The sequence below is a fragment of the Equus quagga genome, chromosome 11 (genome assembly GCF_021613505.1).
Source record: "Equus quagga isolate Etosha38 chromosome 11, UCLA_HA_Equagga_1.0, whole genome shotgun sequence".
Taxonomy (NCBI): domain Eukaryota; kingdom Metazoa; phylum Chordata; class Mammalia; order Perissodactyla; family Equidae; genus Equus; species Equus quagga.
In genome coordinates, this window is record NC_060277.1 from 22,745,998 (window position 1) to 22,761,715 (window position 15,718).

At 42.8% G+C, this 15,718-nt stretch overlaps 1 protein-coding gene across 4 annotated transcripts in view; it reads left to right on the plus strand.

Annotated features, from left to right (window-relative positions):
- Positions 1 to 15,718, plus strand: part of FYN (FYN proto-oncogene, Src family tyrosine kinase) — a 204,764-nt gene that overhangs the window by 157,147 nt on the left and 31,899 nt on the right. For 3 of the 4 annotated variants that reach the window (XM_046675110.1, XM_046675112.1, XM_046675111.1), the window contains 7 exons: positions 2,662 to 2,760; positions 5,477 to 5,580; positions 6,548 to 6,697; positions 9,375 to 9,539; positions 12,579 to 12,758; positions 14,518 to 14,594; positions 14,696 to 14,849. In XM_046675110.1, the coding sequence (XP_046531066.1) occupies positions 2,662 to 2,760; positions 5,477 to 5,580; positions 6,548 to 6,697; positions 9,375 to 9,539; positions 12,579 to 12,758; positions 14,518 to 14,594; positions 14,696 to 14,849 (929 nt within the window). Of the gene's footprint in view, positions 1 to 2,661; positions 2,761 to 5,476; positions 5,581 to 6,547; positions 6,698 to 9,374; positions 9,540 to 9,939; positions 10,096 to 12,578; positions 12,759 to 14,517; positions 14,595 to 14,695; positions 14,850 to 15,718 lie in introns of all 4 variants that reach the window. The other variant, XM_046675113.1, reaches the window with a different exon arrangement.

The following is a 15,718-nucleotide window of genomic DNA, read 5'->3' on the forward strand; positions in this document are numbered from 1 at the left end:
GTGCTAAACTATTTAGGTGCTGAGACCAAAATGAGATAGTGAATGCTGGATTTGAAATGAAAATTACTTGATTAATATCAGATCATCTGAGTAAGACTGGGTTTGTCCCAATCGGCAACAAAATGTTTTGGCTTCCTGCCCCAGGTGACATTTCCAAGATCGATAGTAGACTTTCTTTTTCTAAATTTAAATCAATTAGAACTAATTTGATGAAAGTTATCTTGCATTAAAAATTAAGCCTCTGTTGCAAGCCCTTAATTTTTTCCTCATCATTTTGGAGCATTTCCCCGGTTGTGGGTGGGTGTGTGTGGGTTGGGGGGTGTGGGGGGGGGGGGATGTGTGTGAGACAGAGGGAAGGAAGAAGGGGGGAGAAAGGAGGAGGGGGGGGGGGGGTGGATGGGTATTATTTTTGATGATGAGATGTCTCCATCTAGTGGAATTTCGGAGCAGTAAACGTTCTCCCCGTATTACAGCGAGGATAGTCTCCAAAGCCACTTTCTTAAACACGTGCAATGTTTAAAGAAAAAAATAATCGTCCACATATGTTCTTAAAGGATATACTTAGAAGTGCTTGTATTGATTTTGGAGGAAATAGAAATGAAACCAATACAAACTGTTAAAATGTTAACATTTTTAATTTCATGATCTGAACCTGAAAGGCAAAGGGATGCAGTGGGAGAGCAACGCAGGACGATGCCACACGGCTGGTGACAGTCCTGCTCTTAAGTTGGGTGGTGGGTTCACAGGCATTCATACATACATGTATTCTTCGGTATGTATGAATTATTTCATATAAAAATGTGGACATGAACTAAATTTAAAATTATTAATAAAGGACTTTCAGGGTATGAGAACAATTATCTCCCTCTTTTGATTGATGTATCTTTAATTCCATGTAGTAGAGTGAAAAAGAAAAGACTGAAAAGCTAATTAAAACATAAGTTTTTAAAAACCTTTGCCAACACCCTGTTTTCTTGTGGGCTATTCTGTGTTACTTGTGCCACCAAACACTTCCCCACAACTGCTCCTGTAGCACGGTGGGCTTGTCGCCATTTGTCTGTCGCTTTGTTAAATACTGTCTGGAGCCGTTGCTCATCACTCACCTCGCTCAGAGTTAGTCTTGAGACAATGGGACTCTCTCAGGTAAGGCCTGTGTTTAATGTGGAGGCTGGTTATTCTCTACCTAATTAAATGAGTCTGCAGAAGATCTTGACCAGGGCCAAAAGCCAACACATTTTCTCCCCTGGCTGAGGGCTTTGATACAGAGCTCAGCCAAAAAGTGATTTAAAAAAAAAAAAAAAAAAAAGGTCTGGGGTTTCTCTTGCTGCCTCCAAAGACCAAAAAAGGAAGGAGAGAAGGCGCTGGGCCTCTGGTGATCGGAAGTCTGAGCGGTCTCCATCTGCCCAAGGGCGCGTGCGTCTCCCCACCCCTCGAACTCCTGACCCCAGGCTGGTGGAGGGAGGGTTCTGTGGGCACCATAGCGCTCATACATCTGCTCACCGTTGTTCACAGGGAGAGGCTCACGCTCCATCCCTGCGCCTGGCACACAGAGAGCTGTGTGAGTCTGAGCAACTGCACTCCACCCATTTCATTGCTCATTCAGTTTAAGCTGAGGGTGCTGTCATAAGCCCCCTTTCAGGTCCCTCTGCTCACAGCTCGGAGAGCTCCACAGATTGAGACCAGGCTGTCCCATGAACACGGGGCCATGCAAAGTGGTGGGACCAAGCCTCTCCTTCCCTGAGCGAGTTTTCGTTCTCCGCTGCCCTTGTACACACACAGCTACACCCGCCCTTCCTCTCCTGCCCCCACACTCGGGTCAGCGCTACAAAGAGTTGATGGAATAACCTCAGGTTGAAAATGTCTGAGCAAGGCTTAATCTATTGCCTTTGGGTATTTTTCTACCCATTTTCTTGAGAGCAAGCAAGGCAGGTATTCAGAGTGTGCCTTCATCCCTTCCCGGGCTCCTAGCACGCTTCCTTTCTCAGAGGATCTGCAGCTATGTTTTTCTTTTTTTTTTTTTTTTTTTCTCTGATGAATCATTTAATGGCTGACAAAATAACACTAGAGCCAACAGCTTGCATCTCTCCAGCAGGACCAAAGGATGCTGGTTGCCTCAGGTGGGGGCGGGAAATAGAGACTGTTAGCTAAATTAGTACTGTTAGTGCTTGTTTTATTTTTTTTCCAGCTTGATTGAGATATAATTGACATATAACATTGTGTCAGTTTAAGGTATACAGTGTGATGGGTTGATACATTGTGAACTGTTTACCACAGTAAGGTTAGTTGGCACATCCTTCACCTCACATAATTACCATTTTGTTGTTACAATATTTTTCTTAAGTAGCCTGGATTTGGGTCCCTTCCCCTCTGCCCAATTTGGGGACACTTACCAAGTAAAGTGGCCCCTGCAAGAGAGCCCTCCATGGCGGGGTCCTACGTTCTTAATTCACAAATAAGGCAAGAGGTGTGAGACATCGCTGGATTCAACTCACAGTCGACTCAGGTTGTAGCCATTTGACCCTCACAGAAGGCTGTTTGGAGTCTGGAGAAATCAGGTGGCAGAATGACTAGGGAATCATCATCTGCTCTTCCAGCGTTGGGTCTGTAACTGCAGAAATTGAAGTGGTGAATGTGTTCCCTTCTGCTCTTTTTTCTCTGCAGGGAAGGAGACTGGTGGGAAGCCCGCTCCTTGACGACCGGAGAGACGGGTTACATTCCCAGCAATTACGTGGCTCCAGTGGACTCTATCCAGGCAGAAGAGTATGTTTTGTTTTGTTGTTTTCACTTAACTACTTGCTTTTAAAAGTTAGTTGCCACAATAAAATACATTAACATGGTGCAGGAGGGGGAAGAAATTCACTAGAGTGATGAAGGGGTGAGAGAATCTGGTAATGCAGTGTTTCCCAGGCTTTCTGCCCTGGGTTTTGCCATATACATGTAATACTTGTGCTGTTATTAACTTAATATTTTTCTTTAAGCCTGCTCACTTTTTGGAAACATTTATTTTGAAAGGAAACTTTATATCAATACCCTTAGTGAAAACCCAATATTACTTGCCACAGATAGAAAGTAACCATAAAAATGTTGCAGCTAGAGCATGTGTTATTGCCGACCCAAGGTTCTAAGTTTGCAGTCTGCTGAAGAAAAGAGAGCGAGGGAGAAGAAGAAGAAGGGGAAGGGGAGGGAGGGAAGAAAACAGAGAAGAGCAAATAACTGTTAAAGATCAAATTGAGATTTTTGTCCCTCTGTATAATCCGAAATATTAGAGGAACACTGAAAAGACATACCTGCCATGCCCCAGATAGAAGCATGTCACATACAGTGTAACCCATGACTTGGAAAATACTGTGGGGATGCATTTCAGATGGTCCTTCCCTTTGATTTGGGGTCTCACTTGATTTCTTTGATAGTGAAGAGTGACTAACAGTTAGTCAGCCCAAAGAGTCCACTGGTAACAGTTTTGGAAGGTGGTGGACAGGCTGTGGTTATTCTAGAAGGGATAGCCATTGTTCCGTCTCCTGACCTGGGGGATCTGTGAGCACTTCCAAAGTGGAGGACTGTCAGAGTGGCTTGTGTGTCAACCCTAATTTCTGAACTGAGGGAAAGGGAACTGGGCCATGATTTCCCAAACTGGGAACCTGGCATCCCGCCTGTTCCCTGGGGACCTGCCTCTCCTGCTCGGTGGAGGCAGTCTTACCTTACCAGAAAGGGGGTCTAGAACGGTGAGCCACAGAGCCCAACCTTTGGCTCTGGTATTTAGTTTTGCCCTGGGTTTGTTTAAGCCCTGCAAGGGGGATTAGACTCACATGCTAGCCAATCCCCAACTGGATCGCTCTCTCATCTTTAATTCTCTTGTATTTCCTCTAAGAAGATGTGTTTTGTTCCCCGCTCTCAAATACTCAGTGGTTCTAAGCTCTTTTTTTCTCCTAGTGAGAGTGTTTTACCATCAGTGAATAAAGGAATCTGTATTGAATTTTTACTTTAGAGCAGATTTGCAAACATCTTTGTGTTCTTTCAGAATAAAAGGTACCACGAAAATAGAGCATTACTTTGATTTAACTGGGAACCTACCCACTATGTATTTGTTATATTTATAATGGTCAATTTTTTTTAAAATACTTTGTTTTTAGAGAATAAAATAGCATTTAAAAAAAATAATGCCTATGGTTTTACAGATGTAACTAATTACCGTTATCTTAAAACATGATTGTTTTGGTACAATCCATTGTTCTGACAGCTCTCTCTTCACCACCGTTTGTGCTTATACTGCATTTTAATTGGGTTATTGATACACAAGTAATTGGTGGAATTCTCTTTATACCACCTAGAGCTGGGGTAGGGTTGTGCGCAGTCTGGTGCCTTTAAAAGTCTCTGAGGAGCTGACATGTAGTGTGTCTTTCCTTATTGTCGTGAAGCTCTTTCATTCACAAAAGAATTTGACAGGGAACACATAATAGCTATGTTCAAGACTAATGAATTGAAATTTCATTTTAGAAACTGGATCCTCTACAGTTGAATATTCTAAAAATTGTTCCTCTGTGCAGATTCCAATGGAATCTCCCCAGTTCTCCCTTGGGTTCTTGGAGCACCTGCTGCTCGTTCAGCACCTAGCGCTGAGACGTTAACTAATTGCCAGGCCGTGTTAGGGCTGGAGACATAAAAGACAAATAACCAAGGTCACGAGGTGACTTGACATGACACCTCCTCAAGTGGCACACGAGTGTCATTATGGGGAAAATATGAAACGTCAGCGACATGCAGTCGTTCTGACAGACGTGCTCGTTGACCGTGCTCAGGGCCCTGGCCCTGCAGCTGTGCCGGAGCCCACACGTGCAGATCACAGCCCAGACGCCTGGCAGGTGTCTTTGACTCTTCCATGTCTTTACACCTGCTGGACAGGAAGAAAATAAAAACAAGCCTCCTGGGGTGGAGTCATCTCCAATTAGGGGAGTCCTGACAATTTTTCTCAGAGTTCCTGTAGGTAGGAAGTTACTGAAAATGTCTTTGTTTTTTATCCATTCTCACTGACTTTTTAGGTGCTTGATTAATGATCCATATGTACACTAAGACTTGTTTTGCTATTTCCCAGGGGTTGTAATTACACTCAGAAATCCAGAGTCTTGTAGACGCACGTAGGACGGGTCTCCTGTGGTTGCCATTTCAAAACAAGGTCCTAGATTTCTCTCTTCATGCATACAGGTGGCAGTTTTAACACAAACCAGTTCTTGTCATCTCTGGGGGGAAGGAAAATATCCCACAATTCAAATCTGATTTTTTTAAAGAGTGAAAGAGATGGATTAGGGATGGAATCAGAAAGAGATTGAAAGGGAACCAGATGAGGCTAGGAAAAAATATGTAGGGAACAGCTAAGGATGAAATCGGAGGTGAGGAAAGTTCATGGTCAGAAGAGCCTACGCTATCCCATTTTTGGACTTGATCATTATAAGATGTTTCCTTTCTTTGATTTCATTGAAAGGTGGTACTTTGGAAAACTTGGCCGAAAAGATGCTGAGCGACAGCTTTTGTCCTTTGGAAACCCAAGAGGTACCTTTCTCATCCGCGAGAGTGAAACCACCAAAGGTGAGGTAACACATTGAAGAAGTTGGCTTGTCATTCAAATCTGTGGATTAGTCAGAGAGGATGAAAGGCTTATCGCTAATGTACGAGGATTTTTAATGGCACATATCCTGCCTGCCTTGTGAGCGGAGTCCTATTTTCAGTTTTCCCTCCAGGCTCTAGAGCTGCAGACAGCTCCAAAAGGACTACACAGGCTCGGCTCGAAATCAAGACCTTCCTCCCAAAACAGGGGCTGGGGCCGCTTCACTCCTCCAGGCACACAAGATCATAGAATTTTCAGAAGTCTTTTAGAATGGTGATTTTTCTGAAACTCTTAGTTCCTCAGGCGCCAATCACACAGGTTGTTTCTGCATTTCTTTTGTTTTTTCATAACCGAGGACTGCTCTTCCTCCAACTGCTGGCCTTTTCATTATTTAACAACTCATTAGAGCCCACAAGAGGAGCTGGGCCTAGGGAACAGCAGCGGCCTTCTAGCTTGATCTGCTAGACCTGCTTATCTGCTCCTGTGAGGGGTGTTGTGAAGCAGAAATTGGAAGCTCACTTCTAGCGAAACAGTCCTTACGTTTCTTTAGGACACGCTGCCCATGCCTCCGTGGTACTCCATGGGTGACAGAGACCAGGGCAACAGTCTCAGCTGAGAAGTCCATACTGCTCTTCATCTTTCCCCCCGGGGAAGAGGAGGGAGTCTATGCCATAGCAGGCAGCACAAGTGTACTGAGTATTGTAGGAATAAATCCAGGAAGCTTTCATTCTCAAGGGTAAAATCATTCTATTGCTACTATCTTCTGACATTTGCAGGAAAGAGATGTTTTCTTTCCGTGTTACTGAGTGGAAGTGTGTGTGTGTGTGTGTGTGTGTACGTGCATGCGTCTGTCGATAATTATTAATCAGAATAGTCAAGTAAATAAGACCTAAAAACAACTGAGTCGTCAAAATGATTGGGGCTGCTAATGCTTTGCATATTTACCAGGTGCCTATTCACTTTCTATCCGTGATTGGGATGATATGAAAGGAGACCACGTCAAACATTATAAAATTCGCAAACTTGACAATGGTGGATACTATATCACCACCCGGGCCCAGTTTGAAACCCTTCAGCAGCTTGTACAGCATTACTCAGGTAACCTTGATCCTAACTAGCTACCAACCATTGGGCACTGGAGGAAGTGGGTGGGCACAGAGCAGAAAGGGGAAAGGCGGGGGGAAGAGGTACAACAGATGTATACAGAGTGGCTGGTAGGATAGTTTTCTTTGCCACCCCCTCAGGGTGGCACTTGGCTGCCTAGGTTCTACTGATGTTTTTCTATCACACTTATTATTAGTTCCATGTGTTTGTCAAAAGATTCCATAACATTCTACTTCCTCAAGTAGGAAGCAATAGGTTCAATTTTAAAAGGAATCACCTTTTTCCCACTCCCCTGCAGTGTAGAATCTAGAAACGGAAAAAGGGACAAGGACCAGCCTCTGGGAGGGTACTTACGTGGCAACTCCAACAGGGGATGTTGCGTTCCTACCGTCACTTTAGCCCCAGCACTGTCACAGGAATGGCCGCACGAGCACTTCATTCTTAGGACTGGCTGAATTTTGCAGTCCATTTACCGTGTTCTCCTTCGTCACCAAAACTTGATTTCTCACAGTCTTAGACTCCCGTGGCGCACAGCTCTTAGATCAGCTGCAGCTATTGTGATCAGTTAAACTTTTCAACAGTAGATCAGTCTCTGTCCTAAAACCCAGCTGTCACCGTTAGTTTGTTGTTCCTAGAAATATATGCTTATTAGGTATTTAGGTGTGCAATTTGTGCATTTTATTAAAGAATGTGGTCTTACGTGCAAAGTGTTAAAATGATTGCTTTCTTTCCTAGATTAGCCAGTATATCCCACTATATAATATGTACACAGGTGGATATAGATACACCTGTGCAGACATAGATCTGTATCCCACTATATAATATGTACACACAGGTGGATATAGATATAGATACACCTGTACAGACATAGATATATATCCCATTAAACCCAGTGATTTTTTGTGTGATGTATATATACATTTTATATTGTTCTTCAGGACAATGACAAAACCCCAAAAATAGTACATGACTGGACCTCAACTATTGCTCTGTGCACATTCATTAAAAAATATGTGTGTATAATTTATTAGCACCCCAAAAAAGCAATCTTTTGAAAATGGCAGTAAGAAATGCCCATCTCTTGATCCTGAGCACTAATGAGCAAGTGAAAAAATTAACCACACTCAGAGCACTAGCTGATTAGGCATTTATGTGGGTAACTTTCATTTATGTGGATCCTAATGGAATATTTGAGAGAAATGGAGCAGAATATCTCCCTGAGCTTAAGTAATATACTCAAAATGCCTGCATGTCGGAAGGATTTTTCAAATGCCGAAATATATTTCATTATAGCCGAACATCAGCAGGATCCCCAGGGTTTGGATCATTTGAAAATATTGTGTTGGAAAGGGCACCTTAATAACATCGTAAAGCTGGGAGGAGAGAAGGGATCTGAAGAGCAATAGACATTTTTTAATCTCAAAAAAAAAAAATCCATCTCCAGTTAGATTTGTTTTTATATTGGCTTTTCCTCTTCCCTCCTTCTCTCTCTCACACAATAAAATGCCTTTGAAATATTGACACATAAATAATTTCTTGTCTAAACATCTCAGAACCTGATTCTATCAAAAAGAAAGGCATAAAAAGTAACTTACAGCTGGTTCCTGGAGAAAAGGCAACAGCACTGCATTTGGTTTTCCCCAGGATTCGAGGGGCCTCCAGGGGGGTATGGGGTATGCCAGGGGCTCTGTCACCTCATAGGCCAGGCTCTCTGCAGCTTTTGTCACTTCCCTGATTCCTTGTCCTTTGTTACCTTTTCTCACCTCACCGATGTTTAACTTTGTAATTAAGCAATTTCCCCTTACCACCACTAGATTCTGAAAGGCATATTCTTTAAAAAAAAAAAAAAAAAAAGAGAGAGAGAGAGAGAAGAAAAGAAAAAGGAAAAAAACCCTCTATATAATGTATGATAACTACATTTTTTACTTTCTCTTTTTCATAGGAAATAGAGTTTTCTCATATCCTCGAGTTTCTGCAGATTTTAGTTTCCATTCTTTCTGCTTTCAAATCAGACTCCTAAATTACACCTCAGAGACTGTTATAAAGATTTTTTTTAATGGGAAATATCAAAGAAGCGGGAGTATCTGACTGGTAGAATAGAGTCAGTTAAAATGCCAAAGAAATCACTAGAGACCCGTGACCTCTTTTTCCCCCTGCCAGCTGTAATCTTCAGCCTTCCTAGTTTATAGCAGTGTAATGTTCTATAGAAGAGATCTGTACTGAAGTTACAACTTTAAATATATTCATACCAGAGAGTCCCTAAACCTTTGATACTAGAGGGGGAAAGGACAGTCATGCTGACATTGTGTAGTCCAAATGTATCTTTTGAAATCAGTGGAGGTATTTTCAGGGTTCCAGAAGACATGTTGTTAGGACATTGGGCTGAAAACATTTTTCTTAGTGAGTGTAGAAAACGAACAGTCTATATCTGTTTGTATGTATAGGCTATATTATACCTGGGGGTATGGAGTGGTCCAATTGTCCTCTATTCTGCCTCCAATGAATGTGTTTCAATGTATGGCGTCTAGTCTTCCAAGATGCGTGTAGTTCTCTGCCAACAGCACTGTGTTGAGGCACGCTGTGCGCAGGCTGGGTTTGTTGCACCTGTAAGTGTTGTTGTTTCACGTGTTCTGCTTTCTCTCCCTCTCCTGCCGCTTTCCCACTCCATCAGAGAGAGCCGCAGGTCTCTGCTGCCGCCTAGTAGTTCCCTGTCACAAAGGGATGCCAAGGCTTACCGATCTGTCTGTCAAAACCAAAGATGTCTGGGAAATCCCTCGAGAATCCCTGCAGTTGATCAAGAGACTGGGAAATGGGCAGTTTGGGGAAGTATGGATGGGTATGCTGAGACTCAATTACTCTCTTACTAGCTTTCTGGTTTGGGAAGTCCCAAACATCAGAGATGGAAGGTGAAAATAAAGACTTTATGACCAGGAAGAAAGTTGGAATTACTAATAATGGGGAATAATAATTTCGATTTTGGAATCCTGGAATTTCTAGAAAAGACATAGTAGGTGTTCAAGATTGGTAAATGACTCGACTTACACTAATATATACCAGTAAATGATGCAGGGAATGTTCCAGCCTGCACCAAATGCCTTGCCCTTCATTTCAAACTGCAAATTTTGTCCAGTGAATTCAGTGTCGCCCTCAAGGGCACATCACCTTCCATCTCTCCTAGTGCATGCATGATTATGGATTATAAGGACTGTTTTCTTTATTAATTCCCTTTCCTATAGAGAAAGCTGATGGTTTGTGTTTTAACTTAACTATGATTGCATCGAGTTGTACCCCGCAAACTTCTGGATTGGCTAAAGATGCTTGGGAAGTTGCACGTGGTTCGTTGTTTCTGGAGAAGAAGCTGGGTCAGGGGTGTTTCGCTGAAGTGTGGCTTGGTAAGGCAGAGGGCACATTTTGTTTTGGCTGCATCTCAAAGCCAATTAAAAGGATGGTTTTGAACAAAAACACACACACAGCCATTGGGACCAAGACACTTAACGTGGATAGCTAGATGGCCTATCCAGATTTTCAGAATATGGCAATACCTCGCTGTACTCCTCTGTCCTACTTCGTGTGGTTAATTAAGGCATGCACAAAACAGGAAGCCAATACAATAAGCATCTGGTGTTTCTTCTCCCTAAGACACGGGAAGGTAAGATACGACAGGTGGGCTCTATAGGGATAGACCAGGGCTTTTTTGCTCAGTGGGCCTGGGTTTGAATCTTTACTAGCTGATTAACCATGGGCAAGGGGCTTATCTACCCTCTTTGAGCCTCAGTTTTCTCATCTGTAAAATTGGAATGGTACCCACTTCATAGGATTGTTTTGAGGATTACATGGGACAACATGTTTAGAGTCCCTTGCACATAGTAGGTATTCACTACACACGTACTTCTCTTAATTTGGGTTTCAGGTCATTGATAAGACCCACTGCACTGGGCCCTCCCACAGCTTTCATAACACCCTTTGTTTGGTTGCAGCTTTTCTTAGAGACAATCCATGGCCTCAGGCCCCAGCCAAAATCATCTGCCAGTAAGACAGTGTTGGTGCTTATGGAATCCTCTTTCTTCTTTTTCGGTTAAAGACAGTATAGATAGGTACCTGTTGCTGTGTGTGGCTGTCACAGTTTAGGTGTGGTCTGCACTAAAAAATTTAATACAGTAAAGCACATGGAACAGAGCCTGGCAACAAGTAAGTACTACACATATGTAGGGATAGAGATAGATACTCAGACATGAGTATTGTATTGTCAGAAATTGAGCTATTGTGATAGGTATTATCATTACTATTGCTGTTGAGAGTCCACATTATTGTATCCATCTCTTGCTGGACTTTAACTCAAGTATTGTGAAATGTGTTTATATGCCCTTCCTCTCCCTCACCTGCCCGATTTATAATTGAAGCTTGGACCTTAAGGATTTTAATCCAATCACTCATATAACCAGGAAGAATTGGACCCTGTATGAAAATTTATCTTCAACCTTTATGATTACCAACTTTAAATCATTACACATATTATCAAGATTTTTTTTTTTCCACTAACTGTAAAACATGGTATTGTTGTAGTTCAGGATCAGCGTGGAATGCCAATGTAGGTAACCGGGTTGTTGTTAGAGAGGAAGATCTCTGTTTAAAATTGGGGGATGCTAACAACACCCCAGAGCAGCACTCAAGTAGCAAAGACCACCTACAAATTGTCAAGTTTCTCATTTACATTTAGTGATCAGATATTTTATAAGATTTGAACTAACTCTTCTTAAGCCCCTTGTTCTTTCATAATTTATATTTTCGTGGGTTGCATGTTGTAATTCTATGAACCACATTTTTGGCAGGGTAACAAAAGTTTCTCCAATTTACAGAATTTTTTATTTCTAAATCAGTTATACTAAATATAAACATTACTCTTAATTTAAACCAGCTTTCTTTTCCAAATAGAAAATAACGTAATCTAACTTAGCAGATTTTTGTTTCCGTTATCAATAGTTTAATCAAAATCATAGGACTAATAATGGAATACACATAGAACCTAGACATTTTTAAATTTGGGGACTGAAAGAGACTTAAAAGATAATCCAGTTCCATTCCTGTATTTTACAGAAGAGGTAACCAATGCTCATAAACCAGGCCTGCCTCTGGACCTAATAGATTTTTTTAACATATTAAGTGTAAATATTTCTGTTCCCTCTTAGCTGCTGTTTAATTTTTCCAGTCTAGCTGATACAAGCCATTGTTCTTGTTGTGGTAACCATCAGTAAACCTGAGGAATTGTCCTCACCCGGTTGAAACATGGGCAAGTAGACTGTGAGCTCCTTGCCAGTGCTTATCAGCATGCTTATAATCTTACTTATAGATCAGCTGTTCAAGGACTCAGTCAAGTGGCTCATCCACTGCAGACAATTGAAAGTCTAGGGTAAATTCCAGACATCCTTAGTGTGTTACCCTATTCTTTTAAATGGCACACCCCCAAAAATGGGACTTAGTCTGATTTCTTCCAGCCTCGCTCTGCTGCCTAACGGATGGCTGTTGGATGGTCAGGCCTGTCCTACACCCTGGACTGTCATCCTATAAAGAAATGTCCAGACTTCTGGTACAAATTTGTAATCATATGGCTGAGCCAGAAAAGGAAAGTGGTGGTATATATCAAAATAAGAAAAAAGTTAAAAGAATTATAAACCATAATATAGCCATAAGTAAACACATTTTTCCTGTGAAAATACTTGACAGAGTCCTTACATTTGATTGTCTTTGTTCAACAAAAACTATATTAAGTTTTTTTAACTTAAAATCCAACTGTATGAAATAGCTATTGATTATAAAACTTTTTTTTTTTCCATCAAGAGTGTCTTTGGTTTGACTTAATATTGTGGGATGTCTGCAGGTACCTGGAATGGAAACACAAAAGTAGCCATAAAGACTCTTAAACCAGGCACAATGTCCCCTGAGTCATTCCTTGAGGAAGCGCAGATCATGAAGAAGTTGAAGCATGACAAGTTGGTCCAGCTCTATGCCGTGGTGTCTGAGGAACCTATCTACATTGTCACCGAGTACATGAATAAAGGTGGGACGAGGCTTCTCCAGACTCCAGCTCACCATTACCTAACAGGGCTTATATCGGGGAAGGAAGTAGAGCAACCTGCTTGGTTTTTTCCTGGTTTCTGCGTGAGTCAAGCATTCCCACCAGGAAGCACAAATTGTGTGCTCATTAATAAGAACATCTTTTAAAAATTATTTTATTGGGGTCATATTGGCTTACAACATTGCATAAATTTCAGGTGTACATCACTGTATTTCAGTTTTTGTATAGACTGCATCGTATTCACCATCAACAGTCTGGTTTTTATCCGTCACCATACATATGTGCCCCATTACCCCTTTCGCCCTCCCCCACCCCCTCCTCCTCTGGTAACCACTAATCTGTATTAATGAGAACATTTTTAAAACAGGCTCTGACCTGGAGTTTGCCCCCAGCTCCTTGTGAGACACAGTACCTTTTACATGCTGCACACGTCAGGAGTTCCCACTCCTCTCCCTAATTAAAACATTCATTTTTAATATCGGGGTGCTACAGAGGGCTATGATAGCTTACTGTTATTTTTAATGCCATAGCTTGTATTAATTTTCCTTTTTGCGGGGCTGAACCATTAATATCAGACTCTGGTCTCTGGGCTAAGTTTAGTCTCCATCTTTTCAACGTCTTAGTTTTTTCCAGTTCTCTTCTTAAACATCAGATGAGGAAAGACGTGCCCTTAAAGAGCTCGTTTTATTCTAATTTTCTCTCTCTCTCTGTCTTTCTAATCGAAGCAATATTGTTGGGATAAGGCCAAAGATCACTTTGTTTTGGAAAAACAGATGAACCAAACAAGAAACAGCCTTAAAAGGCAATGCCTTGTGCATCAGAGGGCACCAGTGTAATCTCTCCTTTCCACGTACTTTATTTTAAAATATATTTGGAAATTTTTTCCTGGCAGACTGTTTGTCCTTTGTACCCAGGGTTATTTGGTAAACAGCTTTGTGACTGAAGCATGAAAAGAATCCCCGATGACCATCATGTGCAGAACCAGCCTCTGCACGTGACCGTTTCAGCCCTGGTGTTAGTTCTGAGCTCCTTTGGCTGTGTTGTCATAGTGCCTCTGAAGCTGCAGCTGTTTTCACGTGTCTTTAAGGCCTGACTGGCCATGATCTCATAGGGGGAGCTACCTGCCCCACCCGATATTCCTCAGATCGTCTTTTCTTGATTTCAAATCTGTAAATTAGCTAGGCCAGTGATTCTCAAACTTTCCTGTGTATCAGACTCACCTAGAGGGTGATTAAAATACAGGTTTCTGAGCCCGACGTCCAGAGTTTCTGATGCAGTCGATGTGGGGTGGAGCACAGGTGTTTGCATTTCCAGCAAGTTCCCTGAGGGGTGCTGTTCCTGCTGCTCCCGGGACCACGTTTTGGGAACCACGGCTGGCCAGTGTTTTCCCTCCATCCCTCCTTTGTTCAGGGCTGACCAGGGAATGAGACTGAAGGGGTGCAGCTTCACATGTTCTTCACAACAGAAAGGGAATCGAGCCCCGTTTCTTCTAGTTTTATCCAATTTTTGTTGTTGTCCTTAAAAATGGAGCCACCATTGTTTGTTTTTAAAAGATAAAACTGCTGCCTTATAACACATAGAGTTTTTTCTACCCTGTTTTTTTATGAACCTTTTTTTTTCCTTAGTGGCATTATTCTGTTCAATTACCTCATTACTTCTAATAAGAAAACCAAATACAACCTTTTGTTGGGAATTTTTATCTTTCAAAGCAAACTGAAATGGTTTTATGTTTTGTTCATAGGAAGTTTACTCGATTTCTTAAAAGATGGAGAAGGAAGAGCTCTGAAGTTACCAAATCTCGTGGACATGGCAGCCCAGGTAGGCCCCGTGGGACCGGGATTCCTGCCTTTCAATTTGATGATTCTAAGTACGTCGAGTCCTGATGTGACGGATGTGCCCTGTTCCCTCGGTTTCCGCAGGTTGCTGCCGGAATGGCTTACATCGAGCGCATGAATTATATCCACAGAGATCTGCGGTCAGCAAACATTCTGGTGGGGAATGGACTCATATGCAAGATTGCCGACTTTGGACTGGCCCGATTGATCGAAGACAACGAGTACACAGCAAGACAAGGTGGGCACTTGAACGCGGATGGCTCGTGATCAGGTCCTCGAGGACAGTCACTTACTGCATAACCCCCCGTTCCTTCTCCCCTTCCGTTCCTCCAGAAAATATTGAAATGTCCTTCTTCAGCTGGATTCTTTCTTCTTAATCTGACAGCTGTGCAGGTGGGAGGCTGTAGTGGGTTCAATAGATGGATGAGATGTTGCGTTTTGGTGAGGGAGTGTCTGCTGCCGTGGTCCTCCAGGCTTGGGCTGCCCTCCTCACAGCATGTGAGCCGGGAACACTTTGCCTTTGGAGAAAGAGGGCTGTGGCAGGCCAGGAGATCAGACAAGTAATGGCTCATCACTCCATCAGGGTCTCAGCAAAACCGGAAGGCACGCTCTCTGGAAAATTTAATAAAGGAGTTACTTACAAAGGCATGGGCAGGGCTTAGGAAAACCAACGGGGCCTGATGCCGCATCCCAGAGCTAGTGACAGCAAGGGCCTCACGGCCTGAAAGGCAGGGGCAGGGAGTGGGCACCAGGACTAAGAATGAGCAGCCAAGAGGAGAGGCCACCTTTGGTCGAGAGAGGCGGTGGGTGGATCAACCTGAGCACCCTGTTCTGCCCTCCTCCACATCTCCTGCCAAACCCAACCAGAAGCCAGCGGTCAAAGGAGCCCATTGGTGAGTCCAGGTGGGTCCAGAGTAGGGAGAAGAGTAGACAGGGGACGTAGAGGCAGGCCAGAAGATGACAATATAGTCGCTTGAACAGGTGTCCCCTTTAATCATCTCCCTCCATCCCAGCCCCTCCTAAGATCTGTAGAAATTAACCTGTAAATAAAATACCCCCAAGACCAGCAGCCCCTCCGGGGGGCAGCTTTTCGAGTGCTTTCAGAGC